At 49.0% G+C, this 22,734-nt stretch overlaps 4 protein-coding genes across 11 annotated transcripts in view; 1 reads left to right on the forward strand and 3 right to left on the reverse strand.

The window, feature by feature from the left end:
* Nucleotides 1–11: 11 nt before the first annotated feature.
* ptprea (protein tyrosine phosphatase receptor type Ea) lies at nucleotides 12–11,910 on the reverse strand. 6 transcript variants are annotated; one of them, XM_088360790.1, is made up of 24 exons: nucleotides 11,741–11,910; nucleotides 11,485–11,630; nucleotides 10,683–10,936; nucleotides 7,291–7,407; nucleotides 4,513–4,584; nucleotides 4,314–4,410; nucleotides 3,859–3,964; nucleotides 3,626–3,723; nucleotides 3,384–3,517; nucleotides 2,917–3,007; nucleotides 2,759–2,835; nucleotides 2,658–2,694; nucleotides 2,500–2,597; nucleotides 2,305–2,424; nucleotides 2,058–2,224; nucleotides 1,842–1,977; nucleotides 1,605–1,754; nucleotides 1,434–1,527; nucleotides 1,272–1,348; nucleotides 1,078–1,212; nucleotides 884–1,009; nucleotides 662–813; nucleotides 384–519; nucleotides 12–256 (listed from the first exon to the last, which is right to left on the reverse strand). In XM_088360790.1, exons 5-24 carry the CDS (start codon nucleotides 4,528–4,530, stop codon nucleotides 182–184), a joined length of 2,124 nt encoding a protein of 707 aa, XP_088216916.1. In that variant the 5' UTR covers nucleotides 4,531–4,584; nucleotides 7,291–7,407; nucleotides 10,683–10,936; nucleotides 11,485–11,630; nucleotides 11,741–11,910; the 3' UTR covers nucleotides 12–181. The 6 variants fall into 6 exon arrangements, with proteins under 6 accessions (XP_088216916.1, XP_088216917.1, XP_088216915.1 ...); XM_088360791.1 differs by having other exon boundaries at nucleotides 3,626–3,699; nucleotides 3,859–3,921; nucleotides 11,741–11,909; XM_088360789.1 differs by having other exon boundaries at nucleotides 3,859–3,921; nucleotides 11,741–11,909.
* clrn3 (clarin 3) lies at nucleotides 11,206–12,893 on the forward strand. 3 transcript variants are annotated; one of them, XM_088360816.1, is made up of 4 exons: nucleotides 11,206–11,322; nucleotides 11,729–11,922; nucleotides 12,199–12,384; nucleotides 12,509–12,893. In XM_088360816.1, exons 1-4 carry the CDS (start codon nucleotides 11,219–11,221, stop codon nucleotides 12,784–12,786), a joined length of 762 nt encoding a protein of 253 aa, XP_088216942.1. In that variant the 5' UTR covers nucleotides 11,206–11,218; the 3' UTR covers nucleotides 12,787–12,893. The 3 variants fall into 3 exon arrangements, with proteins under 3 accessions (XP_088216942.1, XP_088216945.1, XP_088216944.1); XM_088360819.1 differs by having other exon boundaries at nucleotides 11,228–11,322; nucleotides 11,681–11,922; XM_088360818.1 differs by having other exon boundaries at nucleotides 11,262–11,922.
* A 6,030-nt stretch (nucleotides 12,894–18,923) lies between these two features.
* foxi1 (forkhead box i1) lies at nucleotides 18,924–21,802 on the reverse strand. The gene is made up of 2 exons (XM_088360809.1): nucleotides 19,880–21,802; nucleotides 18,924–19,684 (listed from the first exon to the last, which is right to left on the reverse strand). The coding sequence occupies exons 1-2, from the start codon at nucleotides 20,493–20,495 to the stop codon at nucleotides 19,206–19,208; spliced, it is 1,095 nt and encodes a 364-aa protein (XP_088216935.1). The 5' UTR covers nucleotides 20,496–21,802; the 3' UTR covers nucleotides 18,924–19,205.
* Nucleotides 21,803–21,935: 133 nt separating this feature from the next.
* dock1 (dedicator of cytokinesis 1) overlaps nucleotides 21,936–22,734 on the reverse strand; it is a 40,975-nt gene continuing 40,176 nt past the window's right edge. Inside the window, exons 51-52 of the mRNA XM_088360777.1 lie at nucleotides 22,575–22,726; nucleotides 21,936–22,490 (exon numbers count right to left, since the gene is read on the reverse strand). Coding sequence (XP_088216903.1) covers nucleotides 22,395–22,490; nucleotides 22,575–22,726 — 248 coding nt within the window. The 3' untranslated portion in view covers nucleotides 21,936–22,394. The remainder of the gene's footprint in view (nucleotides 22,491–22,574; nucleotides 22,727–22,734) is intronic.

Below are 22,734 nucleotides of genomic sequence, written 5' to 3' on the forward strand. Positions count from 1 at the left end.
ACTGCAAAATATAAATTATCACTTTGTTTTATTTAACCCATGTACAATTCTTTTTATACAGAATACAGGCGGGGCGGAGGTTTAGTTGACGTTAGGACAAGTGCATAGCAAAAAATAGATCGTTTACCAACCATCTGACAAAAAAAGGACAATGACAACGTTGATAAGGCAAAGAAGCAGCTCATTTGAAGTTGGCATAGTCGGAGAAAATGTCCACAAAGTCTTGTACCACCTTGTAGCAGAAGTCGTACTGCTCCTGTCAGACCAATCGCACACGTTAATTACATTGGGTTTATAAATATAAACAAAATTACTCAATTGAGGAAAACAATTGCAGACAGCATAAAAAAATAAAATAAAAATGGCAGCACGCCGCTACTCACCACCGTCTGGACCATGTGCGGCCTCTGCATGCGTAAACTCTTGACCGTTTGGAAGACGTCCAGCAGGCCTTCTGCCTTGACGCGCTCCAAGATGTTGCTCAGTGCAATGAACGTACCGGTCCGCCCCGCGCCGGCGCTACAAAGCCACAGAAGGCCGTTAGCGCCCCGCAGACCTTTTGGCCGTCACCTCACGCATCCTACTCCCACTTCAGGCACACGCAATCAAAAAGAATAGCTTTGGCGCCCTCCGGTGGGAACATGCGGGATGGACAGCGTACCTGCAGTGCACCACGATGGGATGGTTGCCCGACTGCTGCTGTTGCCGCTGCACCGCCGCGATGATGTCGATCATGCCCCGCCCCTCGGCAGGGATGCCTACTTCGGGCCAGCCGTGGAAGTGGAAGTGCCGGATCACCCGCGTGGCCTTCTCCTACAGTACAACAACCGTGAGACGTATTGAAATGTTTTTCATTTATAAGCGTTGTTGTGGGCGCTCTTACCGGCAGGAAGGTGAGTACCAAGTCTCGTAGGCTGAAGGCGTCGCACAAGGCGTCGCCCTTCATCTCCACGCTGTAATCGCCGTACGTCTGCGACTCCTCGCTGGGCCAATACTGGTAACACTTATCCTGAAAAGACAGGTTCAACCCTTGCGTAATATTTGTTTCTGTCCAGCATGGATTTTTGGTCAACGAACCTGCTCCCTCTCTTGCAGCTCGGTTAGCATAACGATGGAGTGACATTTCCACTCCCAAACCATGCGCCAGAAGTCCTCCACCGTGTGCTGCAGCGGACCTTGCGTGGCGATGAAGTAGTCCTTCTGCCGGTATCCCTGCGGGCACCAAGAAAATTTAAGGAAGGTCCATTAAGAAAGGTCTACGCAACACTTACGTCTATAAAGGATGCATTGACGTAGTCGGTAAACTCCTGCCCTCTCCTCATTGAGAGAATAACTCTGTTGAAGTCGTCTAAAAGAGGAAGAAAGAGCGAGAGGGTCAAACGTAGAGAGAAGAGGTGTCATCCGCAGCGTTGTTCCTCTTCTTCTTCTCTTACACGGAATGATCTGCAACACTCGGTTCTTCTTCATGTTGGCGGGTAGGTTCCCCGTCCTCATGTTCTCCTTCATGATACGCATGTTGGTCAGTTTCTGAGGTCGCAAATGGTTAGAATCAACACCCGAGTGCTCGCCGGAGATTTCCTCCTAAAAGCAAAATGGCCGACGACCTTGAACTCCTCCTCCAGGCCGACGCGGTCGCCTTGCTTGAAGGTGTTGTGCAGCTTGTGCAGGTGTCCCTCCAGAGACGACACGTCCAGCTCCGTGTCCCCGTAGAGGTAGTACTCCAGTAGCGCCTGGTAGATGAACGAGTACTGCATCTGCGCCACGGAAAGGTCAGCAAAGGAGGAAGCGTGAATTTCCAAAATGGCCGGCGTCCGGAGGGAAATTCGGCGGTCCCGGCTCACATCCGTCTGGATGAGCTGCGAACGCTGCTCTCGGATCTTGGAGACAAAGCCGAAGACGTCCACTTTCTGCTCGGCGTGCATCATGTCGATCATGCCGTCGATCACGATGAACGTGCCCGTCCGACCGACGCCGGCGCTGAGGAAGGACAAGGAAATATTTTTTTTTATTATGAATTCTTGAAAAATATTCCCCATATATTTCGCTAGTTGCAGTACCTGCAGTGGACCACGATGGGCCCGGCAAAAGTCGGGTTAACGGTCTTGACCTTCTTGAGGAACTTGAGCATGCCGATGGGCGAGAAGGGCACGCCGAAGTCAGGCCAGCTGGTGAAGTGGAGCTGCGTGACCAAACGCGGCGGCGTCTTGGCGGCGTCGCCGGATTGCTGCGAGCGGAACGTGGCGAGGAGGTGTCAGCGCAGCACACGACCAGATGTTTTTTTTTTTTTTGGGCCCTGGAGCGTACGTGTTGTATGCAGAACTTGCGGATGGTGTAATCCACCAGCACGGTGAAGTCCTCCACTGCCACGCGGACGTTCCCGTAGCTCCAGCAGCCCTGATCCGGCCAGTACTGGTAACACTTGTCCTGAAACACATTCAAATCATTTCATAGAACTAACCGCACAAATTTGAATTCTCCACCGCCGATATAAATACTCACTTCCTTCCTCTCCTTCAGGTTTGTCAGCATGACGACGGTCGACACCTTCTGCTCCCATATCATCCTCCAGAAATCGGCCACCGTGTCCTCTTTTGGACCTGCCGCCACAAAATTGTTTTATAAAAAGAGAAAATGGAAGACTGAAGACTTCAACTTACCTTGCGCTGCTATGAATTTGTTCTTATCGGTGAAGCCCTGTCAGGAAGGAAACCTTCGTAAAGTACTCGGACCGTCACGTGATTATCTATACTACGCTTACATCGATGTAGGAGGCGTTGATGTAGTCGGAGGCGGGACATCCTTCCAGCTGGGTCAACGCCACCCTGGAATGATCATCTGCGGGAGGGAAAGCCATTTATGTAACCGACCAATCACAGTCATCCATTTCGAACCAAAGCGGCGGCTATGAATGCTCACAGGGAAGAATATTGGGATATCTGTTCTTGTCCTTGTTGTCGTCCTTGTTGGCCTCCTCGTACGTCCCCTGGGCGTGACCCCCCGGCAGCGACTGGACGACAACATGTCAGACGAGCTCACGTGTGTATTTTAGTCATTTCCTCCATTATCACACCCTTCATTAGTTTAACGCCTGCGCTTCCTCTATTAGCTAAATAAAAGTCACACCGCTAACGTAATGGTGACTCAGATACTGAAACAGGAAAAGGGTATTTTTCATGTTAGGGTGCATGCATGTGTCATGGGGGGAAAAAAAAAGAGTTTTTTGTGGAGGAAGCGCTCATCGGGTTTTTGTTGCTAAATAACCGACAGGTGCCTGTAGGTGGCGGCGTGGCAATGTGACGTTTGGAGTCGATGGAAAAGTCAGAAAAAATGATGATGCAGCATCGCTCGAGTCGTGTTTCTTAAATATGTCAAAAAAATTTTACGTTGTACTCCTCCCGAAAGAGTTTTCCATCGTCAGCCGAGCGCAGCCTGTACTCGTCCTCCAGGTGTTCCACGGCGATGGGCGGGTAGTTCTTGGCGGCTGAAGCGGAGCTGGGAAGGAGGACCACCGAGGCGTCTGCGTCAAAAAAGAAATCATCAATGGCGTGAAGTTCTAACATCATCGACAGGAAGTGGTTGTGACGTCTGGCGACGTTCTGCTACTGCTGCGTTGTTTTTGACTTGCCTTGCTCATCCAGGATGCCATTTGGTATCTTCTTGTCCACTGTGGTGACCGCCGCTTTCCTCTGGTTTTTTAACCTTAAAAAATGGAGATGTCCAAATCTAAGCAAGTCCAGAAGACACACAAAAAAAAAGGCAGCCTACCATCTGAAGCTGGAGAAGGTCGTCTTTCTCATGAGCTAACGTGTTGGGCAGACGGCGTTTGTATGTTCTCGCGCTCTCGAGTGTGTGACTTACTGACTCGGCTGTCGGAGGGAGGCAACGAGCGCGGCTTCCTGACTCTGGGCTCCGCCTCGGCGACTAAAGGAGGAAGTGTTTGTCACCCGGAGCGCTGCCTCAGAATCTGGCCACCAGCCAATCAGTGAAGGCCCACGGTTGAGGAGGAGGAGGAGGAGGGGTGAGACCCTGGCGTTTGTTTATAGACAAACGCCACATACTTCGCCTTGCAATGCACTAAGCCACAATCAAGTCGACATGATTCGGTTGACAACGACGCAATTGTCCATTTTCAGTTTGCTGCTTGTTGCTAGGAAGAATTCGTAGTGGCCCGCCCACTCAATTTAAAAACAAAACTAAAGCGGTGAATAGATTTACGTAGCTTAGCCTTTCTGGCACTTTAGCATTTGAAGCAGTACACAAACGGTGCAGCATCAGATGTAGACTGTCAGATATGTTGGTGGGTTGGGGGTCACCTGAGGAAGTACCAGGCCAGCAGCACAACGACCAAGAGCAACAGGGACAGGACCAGCACGGTGGGGAGGACGTGGTGGCCAGTGGACAGGACGCCCTCTGAGGAGCAAGGGGACAAATAGTTCTTCATTGTTATAAAACCATCCCTCAGCGGCATTCTTAATGACTGCATCAGGCTAAAGCGATGACTGCCTTGCTCACCTCGGGTATGGTTGCCATTACTGCTCGAATTCGATGAGGTTGTGGTTGCCACCAAAAACAGAAGCATTGTGACTGCGGGGGAAAAACAACAACAACAAGACGGATATTAAATTTCCCCGCGTGGGAACGCCAAAGGAAGAATAGCCCCGTTCACATTGGCCCCAATGTGCTCATCCAGTCAAGGAGTCACAATGGAGCCATACACTCATTCATGAAAGCGGTGCGCGGTTGGCCACAAGAGGGCGCAACGGTCCATTGTTTGGAAGCCAGACTCAGCAAAATGGCACCGTTTCATTGAGAAAACTGCAAAGAGTCATAACTCAAATAAATGAGTTGCTATTTATTCATTCATTTATTTATTTATTTGACCGCATGTCAAATATGTTTTATGCCAAAACAGATTGAGCTAATATAATGTTGATATGATTATGTAAATTGGATGGGAATGTAAAAGCCTACATGTAAAACATACAGCAAACATGCACAATTTATATATTTATATGTCTATGCGCTCAACGTGACACAACGTGGCGGACGGCAGAGCGTCCCACGACATCGGTTTTAATTATCTGTCTCCGGCGAGACATTTAAAGACCTGCTGTTGCCGCTGAGAGAAGCAACAGACCTTGAGAGGTTTCATTGTGTTTCCAAAGCAATGAAAAGTCACATATTGCATCACCTCAAGGCTGCAGGTGTGTGCTGCAGCTGCGTGAAGAAGAAGAATGGCTAAGTGTGTCATCAATGAGGTGGTTGTGTTGCGGTGAGCTGCCAGGCAGCATCCCCAAAAGGGATGGGGAGGGGATGCTGGAGGAATTTGGAGTCAGCACGGGCTGGGTGGAGGGAGGAGGAGAAGGTGCAGGTCAATATCAATTCCCGGGGCCATCAATATGCGAGGAGACCCCATTGAAAGACTGATGAGGAGAGCAGAGGAGGAGTCGGGAGCGAAACCCCCTCATCAGCGCCCCTCCCTCTCTGGTTGGCTATTTGTGAGTATTCATGATGTCATCAACTTCAGCGGAAAGTCCCGAAAATGAGCTTCAACTAACTCTCACAGCGACCTGTCTGTTCATCCTCTGAGATCTCCGTGACTTCCTCGAGGCTCGTCACCTATTGTTGTTCTCTTTAAGATTCTTGGGCGGCGCTTGACCCATTGAGCATCTCTCTCACTTCCTTCCCTTGCACAATGTCCCCGATATCGCTATTCATAAAGCGGTGTTCTATTCCCACAAGCGTCTCATTTTTCAGCGTGAGGCGGCCAAACAGCACACGCCTCAAATTAGACTTTTTTTTTTTTTCTTCAAGCGTGAGTCATCGTTTAGCTGGGGTCAGACGCGGCAAATGGCGGCCGCGGCGCTTGTGCAATGTCCTCATCGGCCATCATGAAAATTTTGGAGACGTCTGTACTTTGGGATGGGAAATGTTGGCGAGGAGCTTTAGGGAGCATCACCCCGCATGACCAGACATCTGGATGCTCATCAAAAGCTTTTGTTCTCAAGATGTGGACTGTACAGCGTGAGATTCCACAAGTCATAGTGACTTAGTGAAAATAAAAAACCTGCCAGAGGTCTTTCAAGCGCTGCCTCTTCCTGCAGACAAGGGCGGCGTCAGACTAGCTGAGCGCGGTTCTCGCCGGGCACAAAGTCCCTCTGTCTCCTCATTGGGGAATTGGCAAAGTGGGCGGCGGGGAATGTGAGGAGCTCGCAGCAAAGGTACGGTGGGATGTCTGAGCGCCAGAACGTTTATGACTGCGACCTGAGGCGAATGCTGACACCACGCTAGCCCTCCCGCCCATGAATCAATGGCGCCTCTTTCCCGGGGGCTCCAGCCGGCGCTAATGACCTTGGAGACCCGCCGGCTGACGCGCTGCGGTATCGACTGCGCCCCCACCCACTCCAGACGCCGCCGCCTTCAACATCTTGCAACGTGTGTGCAGATGTTTGCATGAGGCGAGCACAAAAAAGTCTTTTTGTGCTTTGTTGGTAAACAAAGTCAATGACAAGAAAATAGACGTTGCTTCTATTTATAGCCAATTTCAAGTCCCACTTGGAAAAGTATGCATGCTCTCAGTGAGGGAGGGAGGGAGGCCAGCGGTGGAGAAACGAGCGATGAGCGCCGTCGAACAAAAACCCTCTTGATTCGTGAAGAAGAGAGGAGGCGTGAGGAGGACAAAGTGAAAAGCCCACGCAGAGAAGATGAGAGCCGTCTTGGACAAAACCTTCCTTCTGAGGCTCTCTTTTTTTTTTTTAAAAAAAAAACCTCTGGCCGACTGGGAGGGCAAACATTTGCTGTTGCCATGGCGAAGAGCGAGCATATCGCACTTCATCTCCCGCTGCCCGCTTTCTTATCACAGCCGACAAACATCAGCGTCGGTGAAATTCATTCAGTTCATTTCACAGCGAGCGAGCCAAACGTTGTTAAACGAGACAAATCGTCTTTTAAAACACACAAAAGTAGTGCTTGAGGAGACGATAGTGATGTGAGCAAAAAAAAAAAAAAAAAGGAATACATTCTCCATCTGCTGAGCAACACGGTTTCCTGTCCTGTGCAGCCAAGCAGCACGTTGGCCTTCCTGTATACTGTGCTACGGAGGAAACCCGAGTGAGACAGCCACCCCCCCCAAAAAAAGAAAAAAAAAAATCCCTGGATAAGCTTGGAACGCTCAGAGGTGAGAGTCAGCTTATGAAAACACAACCAGTGCTGTCAAGTTAGCTGTCCTATTTATTGAGCAATACAAAAAAACAAATTCCTTCCATCTGGAAAGTAGAAAACAAGCCTCACCTGTTAAAGCGAGCCAAGGGTGACTTCCATAGCAGCCGGGTCACATGACGGGAGGGTCACATGGTCCTCGGGCGACCTGGGCGCCGGGAAGCGGGTGACGCGGCTCGGCGGCACCGCCTGCAGTTGAAAAAAAAACAATATATTAGATGAGTAGATGGACAACGTAATAATAGAAAAACGCGCATATTCTTTATCCTCATCAGAGTAGCTGTGACTGTATGGTGTTTTCTTGCGGCCAGAAAAAAAGAAGAGAAGAGAATGCCTTTGGGAGTGGCCTGTGGGCTACGGTTGCTGCATAATTATGTCGTTTGACTCCAAGGGGAGCCTCGTAAAAAGCAGATGACGGTCACAACGCGTAAATGCGGCGACATTCAAATGAGCGAAGAGCGGTTCAACAAGTTTGCTTTTTGTCCAGCGGACCAAAATCAGAGATGCTTCCTCGTGATCCTCACATTTGATTTGATCCCGCAAATCTGTTTGTATTGCACAACTGGTCGCAATCTGATCGCTAATCCCAGCGTCCCCTCGAGGGAGGGAGGGGGGGAGTGGCACAATTTATACATCAGAGAGAATTCAAACTTCAAGTCCTTCAAATCTTCCTTGTCCACGTTGCTCTTTGAGCGTGATGCAAAAAAAAAATGTGGCGGGGAGCGTGGAAAGTGGTCGCCATGGAGACAGGCTGGCGCAGGAGAGAGGTGGATTACAGCGCGGGGGGCTGGGGGGGCGTTCTCGCCTCTCGCTTTCTCTCTAGGCTGCGGTGATAGATGAACGTGCAAAATCTGCTGCATGCGTCCCTTCTCGCACAAAGAGGTCAGCAGCTCGCCGCCAGCTATATCTGAAATAGATCTCGGATTTTAAATTCTCGCCGAGTTCCAGTCTTGGTGCAACGTGGATTTTTTTTTGGGCTACAGGTGCTGTCATGGTTTTCATTTGTAGCATGTTGTGGCCCGAGAAAGCGGCGAAAGGTTAGATCTTGCGTTCGGGCTCCGAAGCCAGTTCTGCTTTTACGTTGTCTTTGCCGCCCATGTCAGGTCACAGAGGGGAAGAAACATCTTGTTGCCATGGTAACACATGTGGTCTGCAGGTTATGGAAGAGGCGCTGCGTGGGAGGGAGGGGGGGGGGGGGGTTGCAAGCGGTCCAAAAATGTCAAACAGCTGTTGGCTGACGAGCGCTTGGACACCTTCGTGTTTAGGTTGCGGTCAATTTGAATCACGCGTCAAACGAAGATCTGAGAGTGCGCAGAACAAATCCGTTTATAGAGAGAAGAGCTGACACGCACACACAAAGTGTCGCTTGTCAGCTACAATCACGTTTCGATTTGGGTTCTTTGAAAAATGCTCAGTCCGAGGCGCTATCAAAGCACTTCTGCTATGACGGCTTTTGTGGTCAACAGGATGCAGTGAAGGGACAGGAAGTAAGCAGAAACCCACAGGAAGCGACCTCCAGAGCGACCTTGGCGACGCAGCGTTGGGGATTCGGCTCCCCTGGTAATTTTATCATCGGCGCGAGCTGACTCACGAACGAGAAGAGACGGCGTTTGGACGGACGGCCGAACGAACGCAAACTACAGTTTTCACATTTACAATAGATTAGGTAGAACAATCGAGTCTAAGGCTAAGGGGGGGGGGGGGGTCTTCCTGTCATGTGCTTCAACAAAAACACAGACGTGACAGGCTTTGCTTTGCTCGGCCGTGCTAAGCCAGATTAGCGGGAGGGGAGGGCTGGACAAAAACGTCATCTTTGGCAAATATGACCTCAAACATTGACTGCTGTCGGCACACACACACACACACACCCCTCTGAAGTGGGAGCAGGAATTTCCCACACTTGTGCTCTGTCAATTTTGAGAGGGGCTAGTAATGGCGAGGCCAGGGTTTGTTTTTTGCAGTTTTTCCTTTGGCATGTTGGAACTCGCCGGTCACACGCCAATAACACGCCTGCCTGTAGGAATGTAGGCGGCTGCAAAAACAAAACATCTCCAAAGTTGTTTGTGGCTGCTAATGCATCATCGAAGGTCATAGGGCAGTCTTTCCAGTTGAGGTCTGCGCTTGAGGAAGTTAAAAGTTGCGTAAAGCGCAGCGGCCTGAGAACTCTCAAAGAGTGGAAGTATTTGATTCGGCGTTGGATTCTATCGTTTCGTGGCACGCGACATGACGCCGCTATTAGTCGCTTGATTCGTGGCAGGCGTGGCGGCGTAAACAAAGTGCACAAAGAAGCCGTAGCTGGGTGTCTCAATCCGAACGGCGGATGACGTCGCTCTAGACATAAAGCGAAAGGCGAGCCCACCCAATCACCCAACCACAGAGACGCCATGTCAGGCCTCCTCCGGGGGGACAGAAAAAAAAATGCACGGATTAGACAGTCATTAATACCCAATCTGGATTAAAGGCGATCTCGAGGCCGTGCGACACAGCTGCGGATTAGTCGCACGGCGGGCGAAAGACAATGGCGCTTTTTGTTCCTGCCGCGTAACAATAGGACGACTCATTTCAAACAAGGTCAGCAGTGATTACACAACTGAGGTTTTTTTTTTTTTTTTGGGGTGGGGGGGCTTCTGATGCCAGATATTGGATAAAATTGGGAATTGAGGATTCCCTGTACAAAGTCGCCATCCCGCATCAGTGGTGGCTCCGACGGAGCCGTCATGCCGCATGTTTGTCTTCCACGTCATTATTGCAATCATTGAAGCGGAAGGTTTGCATTCTGCGGTTTGTGGTTTGCAAGCGGACACATGCAAGCTTGTGATTGCCACACGTGGCGATGTGCTTTGGCACACGAACAAAAACGCAACTTCCAATTCCACTTTGATCAAGGCGCGGCGGCACAACTGACAGTTTCAAATGCTTGACACGGTCATTAAAACAACTTTTGCAATACCTACAAGAGTTACCAAAACCACCTTGACTACAATACCAGAAAAAATATCTAAATATATATCAAATACTTTATTTATAATTACTTTTTTTAATGCCCTGTAGTTTTTATTTGAATATTTGAAAACAGTTTATTTTTATTATTAATTTATGTGTTTGCATGCTCCAGATTATTTTTGCAACTTCCCTTTGAGGCAACATACTGGCAAGGATGCTCACAGCTCGCCATGGACTTCTCAGGGGAAGCATGAATCAATTTAATCGGGGCAGGGATGACATGAACGATAACTTTAAACACGCACATCGTTTCGGGGGGGCTTCGAAAGGGGGTGCACGTTGCAAATCACCGCGGATTGAGGAAAATAAACGAATATGGCTCATTTGAGATGTCAAATGCACATTTTACGAGGCGCAGAGAAAGCGTGACAGACAGGTGGGAGGGAAAAAAAATGTACAGTAAGCGAAGGGGGAGCTGCACGACGACGACGAGTTATGGCAGCAATATGAACTAAACTCACCTGGGAGGCTTCAACATGTGTCCCCGCAGCGCTGAGTTTCTCGGAGGCACGCCGAAAAAAGAAGGCGAGGCGAACATGGGAGCGTTCGGCGTGGCCGCCTGCCTGTCAGTGCCAAAGGAGGAGCCAGCAAGGGAAGCCAGCCAGCCAGTGTTTACTCCAGCGAAAGCAGGTGGCGGCAATCATCTGTCTCTTCCCAAGATTGGGAAATGCTGCCCTCTTGTGGATACTTTGTCTACTACACCAGCTTTCACTTTCTGTTGGGACAGAACAACGATACAGTATGTTTATTTGGGAAGATTTGGGATAAAGTCCAGTGCAAAAGTATATTTATATGTGCATATTTTTTTAAAAAATATTTTATTTGATCAAAATATATAATTTAATTTACAATTTATCAGTTAACATTACACAGGCGCCAGGCTTTTTAACCCAGTGGAAGTTTAGAGTGGGGGAGCAACACATGTAAACAACATAATTTCCCTGTGAATGATTAATATTGCTGCTGAGTAACTGACATTTTTGGCTCAATATGTTACATGTGCTGCCCCCATGTGGCCAAAATGCGCACACATGAGGAAGCAGTACATCCACTCATTCAAGATAGGGGTGTTGCCATTCCTGGCAGGGCCTGCACGCCAAGGTAAATCATTCACTTTAATTGTGCTTTATGACCCTCAACGTGGACTTCAACTTTGAGACGGGGATCCCCCGAGACTTTAGCAAGGACTCGGCACGACGTATTAATCACAGCTGCTTCTCGGGCCTTTTGGGAATCTGTCACAGAGACACAGAAGAAACTCACTTGCTTTCCGTCTGTAGACACGGCCCAGTCTAGATCTAACTAGAAGGACATCGTTGTAGCCTTGGCAACCACATTTGTGTTTCACCGCCTGGTCAAAGGTTATAGTCATAACTGGGGCGGTTTTATGGCCAGCGTTTCACTCCACCCTGGAAGATACACACAGACACACACACACGTCGTCATTCTGAGACCCGAGCGTAGCCGGCATGCCGTCCACCACCAAGACCCTGCACTTCCTGTCCAGCGCGCTGGTCACCTGCATATCAGCGGGTCTCCTGGGCTTCGCCATGTCCTCGGCATGGGCCACCAAGAGCATGGAGTGCGCCCGAGACGGGAACGACTTCTTCAACGGCACCGCCTCGGTCACGCTGGAGATCTTCGGCGGTAGACTGCAACGGGATCTTTGTCCCCTCTTTGGACCGCCCGTTGACTTCCAAGGTTGACATGTCTCATTTGTTATACTAACATCAAATAAGAGAAAGCACAAGCAGGACTTGAGATCATTTCTTGGCATCCACGACATTTCTTATTATTATTTCTAATGTGAACTGATACAATGTTAACGTCGGCAAGGATTTAACATAATTTGTATAATTGGTACAATTTCCAATGATGAAATAATAGATCAGATGCTAGCATGCTAACAGTTGGTACGCTAACATGTAGCGAGAAAGCAACACTGGTTAAGAAATGACTTTTGTGTTGCCCTGGCAGTTTTCCCCAAGTTGATGGAGACTCAAGGTGTCCCGTTGGCGCTCCACACCGTGACTTTGGTTCTGCTGGTGTTGTGTCTGCTGTGCTCGGCCCTCAGCATTCTTATCTCGCTGTACAATAGCGTCAGCAACCCCTACGAGACCTACATGGGGCCTATCGGTGTCTACACCTTCAGTGCCATGAGTGGTGAGACACGCTGTGTGGTGAAACACAAGCATTTGGCAAAAAAAAACGACTTTACGGTTTCGGGCTGTAGCGCCCCCTACTGCTCTAGCATGCACTTTACACTCCCTTTTTGTCTCGCCTATAGCGTGCTTGTCTGTAGTGGTCCTCGTCATCTTCGTGGTCTACTTCAGCGTGACCCCGGTGGCGGAGGACCTGGTGAGGAGCTTCTCCGGAAACGTCCCAGTGGAGCTGAAGATCAAGTCTTTCCAGATGGAGCTGGGCTACTACCTGCTGATCCCGTACGCGGTGCTGTCGCTGCTCGCCATCGGCCTCATCTATATGTACGACCACGCCGCCTACACTCAGCGGCGCGAACAGCAGCGGCCCACCGAGGACGCCCCCAAGGAGATCATGATGTACTAGCCGCCTCCCTAATTGAGGGAACGTCAATTAACTTATTGCAAATTGCGGGTTGTGAACTGTAAATAGTCATGTGAGTCCTCAAATTTGTAAATCACAATGTTGCTTCATCCTTTGTGAAATCTCTTTTTTGTTTGACGACACTCAACACTACAAGAAAAAGGCAACTCACCTCGTCCGAGTGTTTTCGTGATGCAGTTTCCATTCAGAAGCGCCACTAAAAAAAAAAAAAAAAACAACAAAGAAAGTGAAGGGAAAGGTTTTTGTCATGGCAGCTGCCGGCGTTGACGTGGCATCAGGGAGCCGAGGTGTCCCGTGTCCCATGGCTCACCTGGACCGTGTTGGGACACGTCTCCTCTCGTAACGCCGGCTAACCGCCTTCAAAGAGCCTCTCGCACTTCAAGGCGGCTGCGGCGGGACCTGGCAATTTGCTTTTTGGGGCGAATATGGATTATGTTTCGGAGGATGTGCACTCGGCCGAGAGGAAACGGGAAGCGGGCCCCTCCGTTTGATCTGCCGATGAGGCAATTAGTCATCGTGTGCCGGGGTTTTTTTTCAAAATAGGATAAATGAGATCTTGTTGGATGAAGCACAACTAAGTTTCGAGATGAAGCGGGATAAATTATTACGCTCTCGCTCTTCTGCTTTCTCTCTGCGTGTACTCGAGGCCAACGACGAGGCGCTCTGTTCTCAGCCCTTCTATTGGCCAACAATGAGGACCGCTAAAGGTCTCATGAGTCCACACTTTATCCATTTTCCTCGCATTGAGTCTTTAAAGGCTTCAAGGCTACTTTATCTCACACCTTCTCATGTGTGCGTTCAAGTGTGGCGAAGCGTCCCGTGCTGCCCCCCCCCCCTCGGTAAAAAAAACATTGAAAGCGATCCCCCCCCTGCAAACATCATTAGAATAAAATCAGAGATGGCGGCTAATCTCTTCCTCTCGGGATGCTTTTGGGATTAAATGAAGATACTCTTATATGATAGGATTAGAGAGGGCCACTTTTTGGACCTGTGAAACGCGACCCCGCCCTGTGAAATGGACACCTCCAGCTGCAGGGCAGGTGGCGGGGATGGGAGGGGGGGGTCGATGGGGGTCTAGCAAGAAACTGGGTGACACTGATTTTTTTTCAACATTCTAGATATTCTGTAGTTTTCTGATTATCTATCATTTCTGTATATTTTAAAAAAGCAATTTTAAAATGGGGTTGATAGCATCTGTAAAGTTTTGCTGCCCTCCCATGATAGTTTTTATTTACATAGAAAAAATAATAATAAAATTAGACGGTAATTTAATTTGTCTTATTTTTTGCTGACCTCCAATTTTTACTGGACAATGCTTAATTTTTGTGTGTGCGTGCGTATAATGTGTGTATGTGTGCACGTGTGTCATCCATCACACCTGTCAATCAGCAGAGAAAGTGCTGGCTTGCCCCCTCATCCCATCCATCAGGCTTTGCCGACTCACAAGAATAGCTGAGCGGGTTCTGGTCCACTCTAGCTTTCTTTCCGTGTGTGCGTGCACGCGCTTGCGTGCGTGCGTGTGTCCCTGCCACGCAGGTAAAGTGGAGAATTGGCTTCAGGTGCTTTGGAGAAGATGTTATCGCCTGTTAACAGAGGAATGACACCATAATGGAGCAGCAGGGGGGCAATTACCCCCACCCCCCTCCAGTCCCCCCCTCCTCCTCCTTTCCAGCCCTCGGTGACAAATTAAGATTAATGGCAAAGATATACAAGGTGAGCAACCTGGAGTGCACCAGATTTTTACATGTTTGGAGGACAACCTTGGTCCCTAAATTGCCCAGAAACTCAAGACACCAAAAATGGTTGGTTGTGTAAAGTGCAAAGTAACATAGTTGATGTTTCCCATGAAGTAAGCCGACACCTGATAAGCGCTTCCACTACAACGTGTCAATTTCTGGCAGAAGTGCCCCCCCCCCCAGCCCCCATGCTTTGCCTCCCCCCACCGATGTTTATGAATGGCCGTGAGAAGCCGAGCCATAAAGCTGTCAATCATCCCTTCCAACGGAGCTGGCTGCAGGGCCAGCACCGCTCCATCTTTCGAGCGGTTACAAATGAGCGCCTGCAACTCAATCCTGGACCCGCGTTTGGCTCCGGAAGCCGCCATTTGACCTTCTTAACCGACAATTGGCAAACCGGACTGTCGGGATCGGCGAGCTGGCCTGCTGACGGAGACAAAATGGCGTTTGCGCTTCAACAATGGTGGCGCCCTGCAGGGGGCGTGGAGACACACCGTCTGACAGCTCGAGGGGTCCCCGCTCCACAGACGCGGCGGACCCCCGTCTTGGCTACAATCTCTCTCCTCCAGCCCCACAATTTAAAAGTTAAACGATTCCCAATCGATGCAACGGGATGCCGATGAGCGCCAACTAGTGGCCTGGCATGCAAATTGTAGCGACGGCGTGCCGATGTTTCCGCGCGGCCCCTATTCCCGCGGTCGGGATCGGAGGCGTCGTATTACTGCGTTTCATAGATCACCCTTGAAGCGAGGGCCCTTACAAGTTAGCCCTCGTCCCCGCAATGCTACTGGTGGGGGAAGAATGCGGCGGCAGGAAGCACGGCGGATGGAGTTGGGCCTGATGACAATGGGGGGGCCGAGGCCGGGCCCGAGTGTCGCCCCGGGGTGAGCGAATGGACCCCCCTGGCCCCCGACCGCTACACGTCGGCTCCGACCGCTGGTACGCTAAGTGCGTGTCGTCAGCGTGAAGCCCCCCCCCCTCCTCACCCGCTATCCGTCCCCTGGCGTCCCAGCTCGCCTCTTCCGTCCGTCGTTGACGCCGGACGGCGAGGTGATGAGGTGACGCTTGAACGGGGTGAAGAGAGACAGCCTTATCTGCGCCCTTCCTTCCTTTCCAAGCCAAACGACAAAGTTGCTCAACTTTTTGCTCTTGATTTGTGAGCAAAATCTTCAGATTAGGTTTGAGTCAACTCACCAGTAGACGCTTGGCAGGCGAGGAAACAATTCATCCAGGCTTCAAAAGTTTGGGACTTGGAGATTGCTGTCAAAGTAAACACAATGCAAAGAGAATTACACACACGGGAAAAAGTAAAAAAAAAAAACTAGCATTAATGTCATGTCAAGTAAAAAAAATTTGTATTTTTAGAATTTGTTTGACCTCAATGGCGCCTAATTGGCTTTTCAAAAGAATGATGAGAAATGACGACGACTCTTTTGGTTCTTCAAATTCCCGGAACAACAAGTTGCAGCGCAGGATTCCGGGGAATCAAAGTCACTTAAGCGAGTGTCAAGTGATCCAGTTTCACCCGTGATGGACTGGGAGGAGACGGACATCACTCAGGGATCCCCCAGGGAGGAAATTCCTTCAGGACTTAGTCGAGTTTCTTTCTTTTCTTTTCTTTTTTTCCTTTTCCTGCTGCTGACTTCCCAAGCGTTAAGAGCCGTGACTTTTCGGACGGCGCCGTAAAATGTGCGAGCGTGCGGCCGAAGGGCGAAAAGCTTTGTCGCTTGTGCTTTAAAAGCACCCGATCACACTTAAATGAGCAATTTGGACAAAATTTCATTCTCATTCTGATTAAATGAAAAAAATGACTTGACAAAAATGCAAGTGTACATGTCACATGATGAACGGCAGACATGACTGGCACTCAACCAGCGTACCTTCTGGTCCACTTGTTCCGGAATCCAAAAACCCGAGAAGACGCCATAAAACTGGAGCTGTATGGGAACGTGTTGAGTAGTGCTCATCGGCCGTGATTTATCCCGCCGCGTCTTTGCCGCTTGAACGCGTGCAGACCTAAAACATCAAGTACAGGTAAGCGTGACGAAGTGAAATACGGCGGCGCCGTCAAGGCTTGTAATCCATACGTACCACCTCCTGCCGACTTTCTGGACGCCGGCCCGACGTCGCGCCGGCTCCACCGATGAAAGCGCTCCCTTTGGCCTGGCTCGTCCCCGAAAGCGTTGCAATCCTTTAAGTGTGACGCAACGCAGGAATGAAAAGGCCGCAAAGTCAGCTCTGGAAAATAAGATGCAATTAGAAATATATCAAAATCTGTGGGATGCAGTGAAAAAGAAGATGTGCCAACTCTGTTTGGGGAAAAACAAGCAAAGGTCAATTTCGGTAAGTTAGGAAAAATGGTCATGTTCCATTCCAGGGCATAGACGGATCCGCTCGGGCTCTGCTATAATTTGGCAGCATTGTGTCATTATGTGGTGCCGCCTTGTCATTACTGTAGATTGCGCTCTTCATTAAAGCTGCGCCTGAGATGAGCACTTAAATATAGTGGCTGGGCGACATTGCTACGATTATGCTGTCAACTTTATTAAACCAAAAAAAAAAAAATCTCATCATGCTGTTGCTTTATGAGCTCGGAGCGGAGTCTGACACTCACACCCACACACACATCTATCTCCTCCAGGTGTCTTGGAAGCGAATCGGGGGCCTTGAAGTGGACTGAAGGATTAGGTGGCCGACACAAAAGGAGCATTTGAAAGAAGCTGGGCTGAGGTTGAGGGGGGGGGGGGGGGGGGGCTGTTGAAAGGCTATCATTTAGGGTCTTGAGCCCCCAGATCATCACAAGAACCCAAGGTCAAATGTTGATGGGGACCCCCCCCCCCCCACACACACACACACACTTTACGGGACTCCAAACGACTCTAGTGGGCAATCGTCGCCCATTTCCACATGACAGCAATGCTAGTTTTGTTAGCCCGTCTATGGGATTTTGCATTACGTGTTAACATTAAGCTAAGTGGACAAAACTTTGTGCTTGTTTTAAACACACAACTTTTGTCTTTATGGCCTTTGGTTTACATGGGGGGGTGTTGGTTGTAGAAGGGGGGGTCGGTCTGGCCAGGTCTGTGAGTCTGTCTCCCCTCTGCTGTCTCTCTATTGGTATGCATCTCTCATAATAGAGGAGCAGGTAGGGGGTCTCATTAGGGCCTGGGGGAAGTTTTGTTTTGAGGGCGAAGGGGGGTGGGGGGGGGGCACTATCACACATCCACACGCACACACATCATGGGAGCAGGTGAAACTCAGACGTGTGCAAACCTCCATTGAGATTTCCGGCTAGGGACACACATGGACCCCCCCCCCCGTCCTTACAGCTACTTCCTGTGTCATCTGCCACCACTTCCTGTCTGTGCCAAGCAGGCAATGACAGCGTGCAGGTGCTTCAAGCTGTGTGCTGTCACCACGAACAGACCACAAAAAAAAAAAAGTCCTCTGACTTCTATTTGGTAACATAACAGACTACACAAGTTTTCTTTCTGGGAGAACTTTTTCCATCGTATTTTCTAGATGGTGCACCTTCACCCCCAGTGTCTGTACTGCATGGAAACACATCAAAATGTGCATGTCCTGATGATGCATCATGAGTTTTGGATGAAACCCAATCAGGTCACGCACATTGATGGACATTCTCCTCACTTGTCACTCACCCGCCCCTCACCCCCCTGCAGGCGGACATATATTCCAGATCTTCACATGTGTCATCACATGTGCTGTCTTCACAAGCCAGAAAGCTCAACAACAGTAGATGACAACTTTGGACACTTGGGTCTTCAAAGCATCAGGGAATATTGACAGATGGATTCTTGTCATCATCTAAATCAGAGCTAGAAGAGTCACTTTTGCCAACTGATGTAAATAAACATTTTCTGGCCACAAACTTTGGAATGTTGTCCGTCATTGCGCTTTGTTCCCAGATAATGGCACAAAAGGTGTCCCCGGGCTCTGATGCTTTGTTCCCACATCTTCAATATTTTCATCGGAGCGCAGGAGGGGAGCGCCCCTGATGCCAAGTGGCCATTGTGCTCTCCTTTTCACGCAGAGCTTCGGTGAACTCAATTATCCCGCCGACAAGCGGCGCTTCCTCCGCTTTACGGGATTTTACTTCCACGAACGCTCTTCCGTAAGGGAGCGAGCAAAGGCTGCATGCGTGCGTGATGTTCAGGAACAGCCGTGTGGGGGGACAGGTGCAAATATTCCCCTCATGTCCACGTGAAACTGGACAGAGACAAAAAGCTGAACTTGTGAACCGGGCCGAGGTTGGAGGGGGGCTCGTAGGCCCGATTGGGGGTGACAGGCGGAAAATGTCTGTGGTTTACACACTTTGATGCCTTACAGCCACTTGACTGTAGACAGCCTGGCAGATTTTTTTTTTTTTAAGGGGGGCTGGCTTTATTTGGGGTGGTCATAAAATGGGAACATGAGAATAATTACAAATGGGAAGCACATATTAAAAAAAAGGCTTTTATTCAAAAAGTTTAAATAAAACAAAATACATGATACTTACAAAAATAATGTGTACAAGTGTTTGAATCCAAAGGTGTGATATTGCAACACCATGTGGATTTTTTTTTTTTGATACAAGCAAAAAACAAAAATACAAGTGGCTACCTTAAATGAGATAAATTAGTCATCTTTTCAGGTGAATCCACATTAGACTTCGGTTCCTTCCCGGCCATATATGAGGTTGTTGACTGTGAAGTGATTGCTGAGGTTGTAGTAGTTCATTCTGCTGTCAGACAGCAAGGAGGGCGAGTAGGAGCCAAGTCCGGACACGCCCTCGCGGCCTTGGGACAGCTCCGTGCCCAAGTCCCGATCCGGTATCCTCGTGGAGGCCTCGGCTCCGGTAGTCAACATCGCGTTGACGCTGGACATGAATCCAGCGAAGCACGGACTGTGATCGGTCGAGTTGGACGGCGACGAGCGCGGCTCCGTGGAGGCCGGCGAAGCGCGCAGACTGGGCGGGGACGAGCTCAGCAGGCTGGCCGTGTCCGACAGCTTGTGTTGCGCGTCTAAATCGGGCTTTTCAGCAGGGGTGCTGATGTCGGTTCGCCTCTTGCGCTTGCGTCGAAAGTTGCCGTTGTCGAACATTTTTTCGCAATTGGGGTCCAGCGTCCAGTAGTTGCCCTTCCCTGGGAGAAGGAAAGTGAATAGAATTGTTAAAAAAAAACAAAAACCTAATAATTGTATTTTTAAAATACGTTACAAACTGGAATTAGCTGGGTCCAATATAAAATGTGCACAATTCATTAACCTAACGATACAAACACGCGAGTTTCCTTCTAATGAGTTAAATGAATCCATGCGTAAAAGCGCGCAGCACTCACCGGGGTCGTCCTCATCCCGAGCCACCTTCTTGAAACAGTCGTTAAGAGACAAATTGTGCCGGATCGAGTTCTGCCAACCGGCTTTGCTCTTCTTGTAAAACGGAAAGTTTTCGGCCACGTATTGGTAAATCTGACTCAGGGTCAGTTTCTTGTCTTGCGCGTTCTGGATGGCCATGGCGATCAACGCCGAGTACGAGTACGGAGGCCGGACCATTTTAAAGAGCTCCTGCTGGCTGGAGAGGGATAACCAGCTCATGTCGGGGCCTCCAAGTCCACCGGGCGCCCCCAAAAGCGGCCGCTGGCTCCCAGAACCGTAACCAGGGGATTGCAAGTAAGTGGAAGCTGCAGCAGCGCCTCCACCTCCACCCAGGTAGGGCGAAGCGGGGGAGTTGTTGAGCCACAGGTAAGGATTGGTGGGCGGGGCGGCGTAGTCGCTCAAGCCGTAGCCGGAGGGGTGGTTGGCAGCTCTTTGGGGGTGGTGGAGGTGGTGGAGGTTCTGGTGCTGGTAAACGCCGTAGTTGTCACAATAAACGGCCATGTCCAGGAGATCGTGCGCGGCGTTTGCGCTGCTGTTACTCTGCTGGCTGGAGGCTTGCTGCGCTCCGAACGCGTTCATAATCCGCGCAAAACAAAAACAAGCACCGTCGACGCGTTCCCGACTCGACTGAACTCCTATTCCGGCGAGGGAGGCGTATTTATGGACAAGGGGCCAGGTGGAGCCCCCCGGCAGTTTTTTTTTTTGCTTTTGAAAGGGGTTCGGTCACACCTCCTTTTTCAATCGGGCCCAATCTGCCTTTCAATGAGCTCCGATACCATCTACATTTGATGAAGATACCATCTTCTTTGAGCACAGATACAGCACTTTTTTACTCCATTTTTTTCCCCCTTACAGTACCTCGGCGCCAAAGTGGAGCCAATATAATTACATCCAAATGGAAAATGCTATATAATAAACATAAGATAATGCTTTTAAATGTGACACTTTGTACAAAATGGCAAAATAACACTTCATACAGTTGTCATTTGAGGAATATACTTTTTTGTGGTTACTTTTTTTCTTTTTACATATGATCTGACTTTTAAATGACAAATTATTCAGTGAAAAAAACGCAAATATTTTGTTGAAGTGCAACACAAAAGCAATTAAATAGCAAATTTGACCAAGAGGCGTTTTGGTAACATTAAGCTGGTACTTTGTTGATTATAGTTCAAGTGTAATTTAAGTAAAAACATTTAGAAATAATTTTAACCAGTTATTTAGGCGAAAATATTTGTGCAATACCTTCTTACTGAATCCCTTTTTAAATAGTTTTGTATGTTCTGACATTCAAGTTCATTTTCAAACAGTGTTCTAAATATTACAGTGGCCAACAAAAATATTAGACATACTTTTAAGACAGAAACCTCCTTTTTTTTTGGTCAAAAAATCAATTTTCCCTTATTAAACACATTAACTTGCAAGTGAGGTGCAGTTATTGATTTTGTCCACTAGGGGTCAGTGTCCGTATGTTTCATTGGAATAATGGTGACTTTTAGGTGTGTGTGCTTTAAAGACTGACTGGTGTTTACAAATGAAAATGTAAAGTTGGTTCACTACGTCAAGGGTATGCCTAAAATGACACAAGTGTGTTTTTCCCCTGAGGGAATACTCTAAAATGACAGATGTCAAACAGGCCCCAACATGACAACCTGTTGTAAATCCAAAGTAATAACAGCGTGTGTGTGTTCAACGTTAATTGCAGCGAGCAAGTCATTAGCAAACTTCACAATTGGGAGCAATCACACTCTGACACCTCTTGCCTTTGTTGACAAAACAGCTTGTTGATGGACTTAACCCAACAGCGAGCAAGCAATTTGATTAGACAAGAGGTGTTCGGAGAGTGATGGCAGACATGACAGTTTGAATCAGTTCGTTTTGATGAGTCAATGGACTTACCTCTGCTCTTGGCGATCATTGGCAAATCGTTGTCGTCTCCTCTTCAAGATATCTTGATACACTTGTGAATTCATATTCATATCAATATTTTTTTTGTCCAATCAGGAGGCAGCAGACGTCTTGCTTTTCAAAATCCATACACTGTGAATGTTTATTCAAAAGTGGTGTCAGTAGTGAATTTGGAGCAGTTCATAATGAAAATCATATGCGTGTTTAGTAAGCTGCTTTGTGCACGCCAAACTTTTCACCGGTAAAAGTCACTCACGCGACAGCCCTTTTTTTTTTTTCTGGTTTGATTCTAAAGTTGTAAAAATGCCTCGTGTGATCTAAGAATGCGTTATTACAAACAATGGCGTAGAAAACCCAAAATAAAATCATATATACAAACCTCTGTACATACATAGCGGGATATTGAAGTTGATGGCTGGAAGGGGAGAATTTCAAAAGAACCGCAATGAGGTACTCATCTTGTCACGGTGGGTCGGGAGTGGCAGGAATGTGTGTCGTCGAGTGTGTGTGTGCTTTGGGAGGGGGCAGCCGTCATTGTTGCGCTGGTCTCGGTTGTCGACGTCGTTGCGCTTACTGTACAATTCCTGAATCGATGGACGTCTGCTTGCGGGTGGTCTTGGGAGGGGGCGGCGGTGGCGTCTTGCTGGGCAGCGGCGGCGGTAAATGCTAAGACACAAAAACAAGCATGTTGGCCTAATCAAAAATATCCTGAGAAATATTTTAATGGAGGCATCTCCAACTGATACACACTCGTTGATGCGGTGGCGGCGTGGTGGCGTTGATGGGCGCGCTCAAGTCTTGATTATCCAGCACGTTGCCGTAATCGGCCGTGCTGCCTTTGACCGGGAGAGGAGGCGGGAGTCCCGCCTTGTCGCCGCAGCCGACCCCGTTCAGCTCGGCATCTGAACGC

Source organism: Syngnathus floridae, chromosome 18 (assembly GCF_059516105.1).
Source record: "Syngnathus floridae isolate MCC-2025c chromosome 18, RoL_Sflo_1.0, whole genome shotgun sequence".
NCBI lineage: Eukaryota > Metazoa > Chordata > Actinopteri > Syngnathiformes > Syngnathidae > Syngnathus > Syngnathus floridae.

Bases quoted from the DNA above. Each gene is read 5' to 3' on its own strand.
- ptprea (XM_088360789.1), bottom strand. From the start codon at position 4,579: ATGCTTCTGTTTTTGGTGGCAACCACAACCTCATCGAATTCGAGCAGT. The intron at 1,010-1,077 runs GTTCGTTGACCA...CTGTCTTTTCAG, and splicing joins AGCTGCAAGAGAGGGAGCAG to GATAAGTGTTACCAGTATTG. The intron at 814-883 runs GTAAGAGCGCCC...GTTGTACTGTAG, and splicing joins TGGTACTCACCTTCCTGCCG to GAGAAGGCCACGCGGGTGAT.
- foxi1 (XM_088360809.1), bottom strand. From the start codon at position 20,495: ATGAACGCGTTCGGAGCGCAGCAAGCCTCCAGCCAGCAGAGTAACAGC. The intron at 19,685-19,879 runs GTGAGTGCTGCG...TCCTTCTCCCAG, and splicing joins TCGGGATGAGGACGACCCCG to GGAAGGGCAACTACTGGACG.
- clrn3 (XM_088360819.1), top strand. From the start codon at position 11,243: ATGCGCACACATGAGGAAGCAGTACATCCACTCATTCAAGATAGGGGT. The intron at 11,323-11,680 runs GTAAATCATTCA...CTGAGACCCGAG, and splicing joins GGCAGGGCCTGCACGCCAAG to CGTAGCCGGCATGCCGTCCA. The intron at 12,385-12,508 runs GTGAGACACGCT...TCTCGCCTATAG, and splicing joins CACCTTCAGTGCCATGAGTG to CGTGCTTGTCTGTAGTGGTC.